The following is a 10,314-nucleotide window of genomic DNA, read 5'->3' as shown; positions in this document are numbered from 1 at the left end:
TCTTGGCCGAACAACCCCCAAGATTAGACTATAGTAATTTCTTCAAGTTGATCACACACTCAAGCAAGAAGAACTAAGAACAACCTTAATTTGCCTTTCCTTAAAACTAAAAATTGATGCTGAAATTTTTAGTGGAGATGAGCAAAAAAAACAGAGCAAAAACAGAGGGAAGAGGCGGCTACTATAGCTGAAAAACTGAAGAGCTAAAGAAGGGAATATAGAGTTTAATATACTAACTAATGTGAGGGCTGAAGGGCTGCATGTAACGGTCACTGTGCAAGCCAACGGGTTGCACATTAAATGCCCCAACAAGTTGCTTATTTAATGCCCAATGGGCAGAACCAAAAAGGGCTAGAGGAAAAGAAATAGAAAAAGAATGAGGAACAAGAGAGATAGAGACAAGCCTAAACCCAACCCAAGCCCAACTCCAACCCTTAGTCCATTATCTTTCAAGCTAACCCTTAAGTGGTGTTATGGTTTATAAACATATATGTAAACTCATCTCTAACCAATGTGGGATACAAACATACTTTAAGTGTTTGAAACACACATACTCCAACAGGTTGGATAAAGCCATACGGTTGCCCATTGATCCGAACTGCGTATTTCACTGAAGAAACACACCTCATCACAGTGCTAATCCATTTCTCATGGAAACCGAGCTTCTTCATAACCTGTTTCAAACATTCCCACTCAACCCAATCGTACGCCTTGCTCATGTCCAACTTTATAGCCATCTCACCACATTTACCCTTCTTCTTTTTGTTGATATGACTCATCATATCATGTGCCACCAAAACATTGTCGGTGATAAGATGTTCCGCCACAAAAGCGCTTTGGTTCTCTCCTATGATTTCTCGCAACACCAATTTCATCTTGTTCGCCACAACTTTTGAAGCAATTTTGTAAGCCACATTACATAAAGAAATCGGTCTATAATTAGTCACTTTTCCGGGTTCTTGGTTTTTGGAATAAGCACAATGTGGATGTCATGGAATTTTGGAGGGGACACATTATGGTTTAGAAAATCAAGTACAGTGCCAATGACAATGGATTTAACAGTAGGCCAAAAATGATGATAAAATAAGGGAGGCATATCGTTCGGTCCAGGTACCATTAAGGGGTGCATTTGCTTAAGTGCCTTCTCCACCTCCATAGCATGAAAGCCTTGTGTGAGAGTAGAATTCATAAGGGGTGCATTTGCTTAAGTGCCTTCTCCACCTCCATAGCATGAAAGCCTTGTGTGAGAGTAGAATTCATTCTTTCAGTGACCTTGGAATGGATTGCATCAATCATTTCTTGCTCCACCTTCGGCCTTGAGGTAGAGAAAAGCTCCTCAAAATAGCCCACAAAGGCTTGCCCAATCTGGTCTACATCCTCCAGCCACTTGTTGTTTGCATCCATAATTCTGCTAATAGTATTCCGTTGGTACTGGTTTGAGGCCTTAGTGTGAAAAAAGGTGGTGTTTTTATCCCCTGCCTTCAACCAATTATTTCTACTTCTTTGCTGCCACATTTTCTCTTCAATGCCTAGCCACCTATTTAGCTCCATTTTCGTTGCATGAATTGCCTCCAAATCCGTACTAGTTGCCTTCATGTTTTCAAGCATTTGAAACTTTCTTTGTAAGTCAGCAACTTGCTTTCCCACGTGGCCAAAGGTGTGTGTGTTCCACGACCTCAATGACATTTGACACTCCTCTAGACAAGCTTCAAATGGCCATTGTGAGTGGCTGGTCCGTCCCCTTTCCCATGCCTCCTCCACCACATTTTTACGTCTCTCATCTTCAAGCCACATAGATTCAAAGTGGAACAATCTTGACTTCCTCTGTTGCTTTCTTGGAAGACTAGTTTCTTTGAGCACTAAAATGCTATGGTCGGACACCGAGTTGGACAGATGGTAAAACTTCACTAACGGGAAAGCAACTGCCCAAGTCGTAGACACCAATGCTCTATCGAGTCTTTCTCGCACCCATCCTCGACTTCCTAACCGTCTACTCCACGTGTAATCCGAACCTACATATCCCAAATCTCTCAACCTGCATCTATTGATCACCTCACGAAAACATCTCATCTGCCCTTCCGGTCTAATTCTGCCACCAACCTTTTCCTTAGCATTTATTATTTTATTAAAGTCCCCCATGCATACCCACGACAAATTACTCTGATGACTAAGACTCTCCAATAATGTCCACGACTCCCCTCGTTTCCTTGTCTTTGGATGGCCATAAAACCCGGTGAACCGCCATTGTTTCATTCCCTGTTCTTTATTCACTATTGCATCAATGTGCCCTAGGGAGTATGAAATTATCAACCTGCAATGGTTTCTTCCACAAAAGAGCCAAGCCTCCTGCCCGTCTTATACTCAGAACCACCAGTCCTTGCTGTCGTTCTATCTTCTGTTTTATTCCATCCATTTTCGTAATATCAAACTTAGTCTCCATGAGAAAGACTAAGGTGGGATCTTTCTCCAACACTACTTTTTGAAGTGCATTAACTGTTAGGGGGTTCCCAAGCCCCTTACAGTTCCAACTGATGGCACTCATTGTGTCCGGCGGGGCTACGCAGCAGCCTCCGCCAATCCCAAGTGTTGTGCTAAGAGTTTGCCAAGTTCCTTTATCTCACCATCTACTTTCACCCGCTTCCCATTGTCTTCCTTGTTTTCTAATTCAGCCAGAGGTGTTCTTGCTCTTCTTTTTATTCCCATATCCATCATCTCATACTCCATGGTTGAAACAATGGCGTTAGTATCTCTCTGGTGATGAGTTTCCTCCCCATCCAACTTCTTGTCCTTACTAGGTATGTCTCTGTTTTCTTTATTTTTTCTTTCGTTACTACCTTTAGTCTTCTTAACGCCTTGAGCCTTTTGCTGTTTTGTAGTGGACGGCCCTAAGCTAAAAGCTATTCCAGATTGAGTCAAGCCCATTTCCTTATTTGGTTCCTGCATGGGCTTAAAGAAAGTGCCCTGAAGCCCATCTTTTAAGGATTGGGCGTGGGCTGTAGCATGTGGCCCATTTGCATGAGTACTCTCTTTCCTCTCCAGTGTGGCCTTATCCACATCTTGCACATTATTCTCCCATCCAACCCGTGCTTCCTGGTTTGTTACCGAGGTCATGGCAGATACGTTGTCGTTAATAGCGTCGTCAATATCCAGAAGCTGTTGTTCAAAATTTGAACTATGCGAGAAAACCAGGTTTGTGAAACGGGTATGAACTGGCGTATCAATCAAACTATCCACGTCAGCCCTTGAGTCCACCACCCTCACCGTCTCCTCTATTTGCTTGTCGTAGTCGCTCATTGGTACCGGCTCTGAAACAGCCCCTCCATCCACCTTTCGCTCCATGTCCCCCCAACTGCCTTCCCCGAAACTGTTCCCTCCACTTTTTCTGGTCAAAACTAGTTGTGGCTTTTGGTTTCTGTCTTGCGGCGCACGCAGCCATGGACCAAATTGTTTTTCTTCTGGCCTCAGTGTATCGTTACTTCATATCCACATCAGGCAATCCTGTTCATCATGGTCGATCTTTCCGCACAAATAACATAATATTGGGAGCCTTTCGTATCTGAAATCCACCATTTCAATCCGTTTTCACCTAGCCGCACCTTATGACCTCGACATAGTGGCATGGAGACATCCAGACTAACCCTTCTGCGCAAGTAACTCCCCAAACAAAATCCTTTCTCATTAGCATCCACCTTCTCCACCTCCCCCAAGGTTGCGCCGATACGCATGCCCACTTCCTTAGTTTCACACATTGTGCGTAATCCGTGTATTTGGATCCAAAACGGTGATCTGTTGAACTTGACATCTTTTACCGCCTCACCATGCACTAGCTTATGAAGGAGCAGTTAGTATTTGTCGAAAGACCACGGACTAAGCAACAACACTCTCCATATCATCCTTCGATTGGAAGAGGAATATTACCTTATTCTCACCCAAGTAGCTGGCCTCAAAACTATGTTCTGCTCTCCAAACCTATCTCAATACCCTAACCACTGACTCCATATTGATCCTGCGCTTAGTACAGAACTTCCCAATGAGGATAGGTCCATCCTCTGTCAATGGAGCCTGGATTGCTACTTCCACCACTTCTCTCACTGACAACTTTAACCTAGCACATCTATCTATAATCTCCTCCATATTATCTATTGAGAAAGACAGTTTCAACCGTTTGCACGGAGAGAAAACTTTGCCTTTCGGCAACCCTTATGCTAATACTAGCCCCCTTTTTCACCCCTAGGGTTTCCAGAGAAAACCTAGAGAGAAAACCCAAAAAAAAATTTAGATTTTAATACATCTTAGCCAAACGGATAATTAGCATTTTTGTGTGGTTCTTCCCTCTTCTATTCTAAGGCAATACTAAAGCTACAACTTGAACAGGTACAATAAGTAGCATTCTTATAATCCAAACTATTTACCTTTGCAGGGCATAATTCTCATAACCTTGACTGTAATACTTGATCCCCTGAGACCTCAGTCATGTAATAATGGATCAAGCTTGTGCACACCACCCTCGAATGTCCAATATGCAGTCCTATATACTGGTTTAGCTATGGCAACTTTTGGGTTGGGAGGTACACGTTTTACTATTGCAACAATGGGAGCAAACCAATTTGATAAGCCAAAGGATCGAGAAATTTTCTTCAACTGGTATTTCTTTACTTTCTATTTTGCCTCTGCGGTAAGCAACACGGCTATTGTCTACATTGAGGATAATGTAAGTTGGAGAGTGGGATTTGGCATATGTGCAATTACTAACTTCATTGGCTTGGCCTTTCTCTTATTGGGAAACCGCTTCTACCTTCATGATAAGCCACAAGGGAGCCCCTTCACAAGTATAGTTCGTGTTATTGTTGCCACTATTCAAAAATGGAAGATTAAACTCTCATCCAACATCGAGGATTACTACTACAAGCATGATGGAATCACAGAAACAGCTACAATACCTAAAATGAGCTTCAGGTATGAAGTTGAGTTATTAATATTTGTAAAGTTGGCCTCAATACAATCATGATTTTACAGATAACTGCTACAATTACTTTCCAAGTGCCAATCTTTAGAACTTTGAATGAAATTTTAGCCAACGTTCTAGGGTAAGAAATTGAAGTTTGTGTCCTTAGTATTGAACAGCATGATTACTGTTGCTTATGGAAATTAAATTATTCACTTTTGAAATTGAAAATAATTATCATACTTTTTCTTTTTTGGTTACCATTATAATTTTATACTTGCTTCCAAAAATTCCCAACAAATTTTTTATGGACATACATTTTGAAGTATTGTTAGACTCTTAGAGATCATTCTTTCCGAGCTTATCAAAGAACTCATACTTCCTATGAATTTGCATTTAAGCACATGTCAATGCACTATATATGTCCATCTAGTATCTCACATAATGGGATCTTACAGCATTCTCATTCAACTAGCCACATTTTATCTAAAAGATCAGTTTTCTACTTTAATTTGCCCGCTTTTCTAATGCACTCTCTTCAGCAAATTTTCTAAACCCTATATATATATATATATATATATATATATTGTTAGGGTCAAATGTACTTTTGTGCTAGCAAACCCGTTTCTAAAACCTTGTTCACATGTAATTGAGTGGTGCAAGTTTTAGTGTCTAGATTAATGGTAGAAGAACTACATTGAAGGCACAAGAAACTACTTATAAAGCTGTCAAGACTCTGGTCTTGATTGCCGTTGAACCAATTGAACTTTATTAAAGCTCAATTCCAGTTTACTGGTCAAGCCTCGGGCAAAATATTTTCTTAGTTTGCGGCTCATGATGAATAGAGACCTAGAGATCCAAGCGCTAGGGTTCTAGAACGTATTTAAAGACATATTAGGTCATCATAAACATGAGTAGATCAAACACACATTGAAAAGGAGATCTTGATGTGATGTCTGTGTGCCAAGGGTTTGTACCAAGTGAAGTTTTTGGCGCTATTGCCTGATGATTTAAATTGTCTTTTCATTTGGCTTTTAGATTCACAAGAAGTGTTTTGCCGCATCATCATCACAATCAGTTTTGTTGTTTACATGACTAACTAAAAAAAATGATTCTAGCTTCGTAGTTACCCTCCCTTAATTATCTGGTATATATAGCAACATTCTGGATGCAACATATAGCTTCTGCTTATCTTAATTCATTCATGCCTATGTCATTGTGGAACACTAATACATTGGAACTCCACTATCCGTGGTCAACATGATAGAAGTGCTGCTTATGGTGGTGGTGGTTTGAGCACTACAATGGTAGTAAATGTATTTGGATCGAATTGAATTTGAATAAAATTTTCTTAAAATATTGACAAATCACACCTTCTCTAAAGGGGGTTGTCTGGGGTATATACGGGCAAGTTCTTGGAGAAAATCGAAACGCCTATTTTTCACATTAGTCTCTAGCTAGTAGAAGGTTGTACTAAATTCAGTTTACCAAATCAACTTACCTTTGAGGTTACTCCCAGAAATCAACTTAACACATAAGCTATAATGGAAAAAAGAACATAGATGATGGCCATTAACGTTTTGAAATATGCAACCAAAATCATATGGAGATCATTTTAATTCTCAAGTTTCATAATTCATTTTGACATAAGAACATCATAAGCCAATACTTTATTTGACAAACAAAAGCTAAACACACTCTTAATGCAGGTTCCTCAATCGTGCAGCATTTAAAACAGAAGGAGATGTTGGATCGGATGGTTCAATTGCGAAACCTTGGAGGATATGCACAATACAACAAGTAGAAGATCTCAAAACCCTCATTAGGATTTTCCCTTTATGGTTATCAGGTATATTCTTAAGTACCCCAATAGGAGTCCAAGGCAGTTTGACAATCCTCCAAGCTTTAACCATGGATCGCCACCTTGGGCCTCATTTTCAAATCCCTGCTGGGTCTATCCTAGTTTTATGCATGATCTCCACATCTGTATTTCTTGCAATTATTGATCACTTCCTATGTCCTATGTGGCAGAAGCTAACTCGTAGGTCTCCTACATCCCTCCAACGAATAGGGTTAGGACATGTGCTAAACATTCTAAGTATGGCAATTTCAGCACTAGTGGAAGCGAAGCGACTCAAAATAGCCCAAGCCCACCATCTCCAAGGCCAGCCCGGGGCCATAGTGCCCATGTTGGCCTTGTGGCTATTTCCACAATTAGTTTTGGTTGGCATCGGAGAAGCATTTCATTTCCCAGGACAAATTGCATTATATTATCAAGAATTTCCTGTGGCACTTAGAAGTACATCAACTGCAATGATTGCAATGATTATAGGGATTGCCTATTATTTGAGCACGGCTTTGATTGATCTTGTCCGAAGGGTTACTGGATGGTTACCAAATAATATAAACAATGGGAGGCTAGATAATGTGTATTGGTTGTTAGTTGTGGTGGGAGCGCTTAACTTTGGTTATTACTTGGTGTGCGCTTCTTTATACAGGTATCAAAATGTTGAAAAGGAAGAAGAAGTTAGTAATTCTGGCACTAATAGGTGATGCTCATGGTGAACAATGCAAGAAGCTCACTTGTATTTCTCTATTAGTAGGCTAAGGTACATATTTAATATTTTTACAATCGTTGATATGGACTATTATAATTGGTGTATAATAAAAGTTGAATTGATAGTAGACCAAGGTGAAAAAATGTTGATTTAATCATAACAAATCATGGTAATAATTGTGTAAATTATTATGTGGGCAATATTACTAGTTTTATGATCACTGTATGTGCGATTTTATTGTGAACTATAAAAGAGACTATATTGATGTTTGTATTTTGTCATTTTACCCAAAAAAAAAAAAATGCAACTTAATAAATGAAAAAAAGTAATAAGAAGGAACACCCTGCCGAAGTATTTGTCCGAATCAGCCCACAGCTAAAGAATTCTTGATTGAAATGTGGATTCTGAACCAGCGAATTACTTTCATCACGTAGGAGTTGGGCACTCCACATCTACTCTTTAGAGTGGGTCCAATGGAATAAACATCATATTTGATGTCTGCACCATAATTGCCTAAGTAACTTTAGTAACTGTTCCATCACTTTCTTGATGAGTGGATAAGTAACAATCAATGGTACCAAGTGACTACAATGTCAATAGTGGTCTGGCATCTCTGTGTCTCTTATTCCACACCCCCCCCCCCCAAACCATAATTGCCTAAGTAACTTTACTGTTCCATCATTTTCTTGATGAGTGGATAAGTAACAATCAATGGTACGAGGTGACTACAATGTCAATAGTGTCTGGCATCTCTGTTGTGCTATTCACCACTCCCCCCACTCCACCAACCCCAACCCCCCCCCCCCCCCCCCCCCCCCCCCCACAAATAATTGCCTAAGTAACTTAAGTAACTGTTCCATCACTTTCTTGATGAGTGGATAAGTAACAATCAATGGTACCAAGTGACTACAATGTCAATAGTGGTCTGGCATCTCTGTGTCTCTTATTCCACCCCCTCCCCTTATAATTTGCAAATATATTTAACATTAGACTAAAGTTTGACAAAGTTTCAAAAAAAAAAAAAAAAAATTTGACTACAAACTTGGTTATCACTAAAAAAATAATATAATTACATATTTTAAAAATCTAACTATTAAATTGTATGTTTTTTATATTCTTAACACATATCAAATTTTGTGTCAATCGAATATTATTTACTATTTGATTCTGTTTGTTTGTTTAGACTCTTGTACAATCAGATTGTTTAACCTGATTAATTAACCAAGTTGATACTAAGGTTTATTATTCAGATTTAGATTAAACACAAACAATCAAATCACTAAGTGCGGAAAAGTAAATAAGATAGTAATATGATGACTTAGGAAAACTAATAGAACCGTCCAGTTTTAAGATAAAAAACCTGGGGAGAATTTAACTTAATATACCCTTAAGGCAACAAATTCACTATGATAGAATGGAAGTTTTACAATAAATTTAAACCCTAAATCTAGAGCTACCTCTTGTAGTACTTACTCACACGACCACGTGCAGCTGCGAATCCACGAACTCTTCTATCTGAATTTGTCGCACACAAACACCCACCTTTGTGACTTTGAGATCTCACTCAAAGGTTTTAGATCATAAGCTATGTATGATCTCGTTGCCGCCACTTCAGATCTACCGGTCGTAATAATCTTTAGATGGAATTCCGGCAATGACTTTGAAAAGAGATGGCATAGCACTTTTTAGATTTCAAAAGAATACACCTCCAAAGTCATAACAAAACGTGGTGTAGGGTTTTCTTTAAATACTATGTGAAATAGATCTAAAACCTTAATCACTTAACATGCTTAATTTGCAATTGGGCCGAAATTAAAATCTAAAGTATTTGCATCTCAATTGGTTGAGCCTTCTTGATTGGTCGAACCTGGCATGTTTCGAATTCTTGAACCTGTGGCTTCCTTTTTCTTGTATTCTAACTTGCAGCACATTATTCATTTTCTAATCATACCTATAGACTTAGGAATCTATATTTAGACAAGTTTGAGTTCACGGTTTGCCAATTGTTCTAAACTTTTAGAACTTAACAGATTCATAAACTTATTTTTTATGTATAATTTTAACCTACAAAAACTTGAAATTTAAATATTTAATTGATGACATTACTATTGAAGCCTAAATGATATAAGAAGTAAATGTAATGTAACAGTGGATTTATCAAAATTTACATCTAATAAAGAGATATTGAGTGGAGTTTTAGGCTTAAACTACGATAAAGTTTATTACCCAACATTGTCCTTAACAATATCGTGGGTACATTAACTTCTATTACTGCCATGAGTGCTTCATTTGCATGGTAAAACTTTAGTGCCATTCCGTTCTTGTGATGTTGAGTGGCAAGAAAATGATTAGGAGGTAGACTGGAACATTATGATACAGTATACTGATAACCACGCCATATTTCCTAGTTTTAGAAAACCACAATAGGCAATATAATGTATGTTCGTATATCTGATTCTGGTGTTCTGTTAAAGTTTGAAAGACTATATATTGAATTGCATGTAATAGAGTACATAAGGGTCTATTTTATATATAGGTAAATAGTATGTTATTTACAAGTAATCTACAACTTTGATCCAGCCAGTTGGGGTTCGATGTTAAACGCATAAATGCTGCTCCAATTTGAAATATAACAAATGGTTGCGCCAGTCTGTCTCCGGTCGTTGGAGCAATAGTTGTTAACTCATTTTCTGTAGCCGCAATTTCTGTCTGTGTCTCTTTGTTGGCAATAGTCTTACTATGTTGCAATTTGCAAGTTGCGTCCTTTGCTAGACTCTTTTATTCTTTTTTAGGTTAAACAACGAGTCTATT

The 10,314-nt window shown here is 38.7% G+C and overlaps 1 protein-coding gene across 1 annotated transcript in view; it reads left to right on the top strand.

The window, feature by feature from the left end:
* The window catches only part of LOC115951936 (protein NRT1/ PTR FAMILY 2.6-like), a 19,611-nt gene extending 12,075 nt beyond the window's left edge, over positions 1-7,536 (top strand). Inside the window, exons 3-4 of the mRNA XM_031069071.1 lie at positions 4,421-4,956; positions 6,655-7,536. Coding sequence (XP_030924931.1) covers positions 4,421-4,956; positions 6,655-7,498 — 1,380 coding nt within the window. The 3' untranslated portion in view covers positions 7,499-7,536. The remainder of the gene's footprint in view (positions 1-4,420; positions 4,957-6,654) is intronic.
* Positions 7,537-10,314: the final 2,778 nt, after the last annotated feature.

This window comes from Quercus lobata, chromosome 1, assembly GCF_001633185.2.
Source record: "Quercus lobata isolate SW786 chromosome 1, ValleyOak3.0 Primary Assembly, whole genome shotgun sequence".
NCBI lineage: Eukaryota > Viridiplantae > Streptophyta > Magnoliopsida > Fagales > Fagaceae > Quercus > Quercus lobata.
The sequence above is the reverse complement of the archived record's forward strand: the minus strand, read 5'-3'. Positions and strand labels throughout refer to the sequence as shown.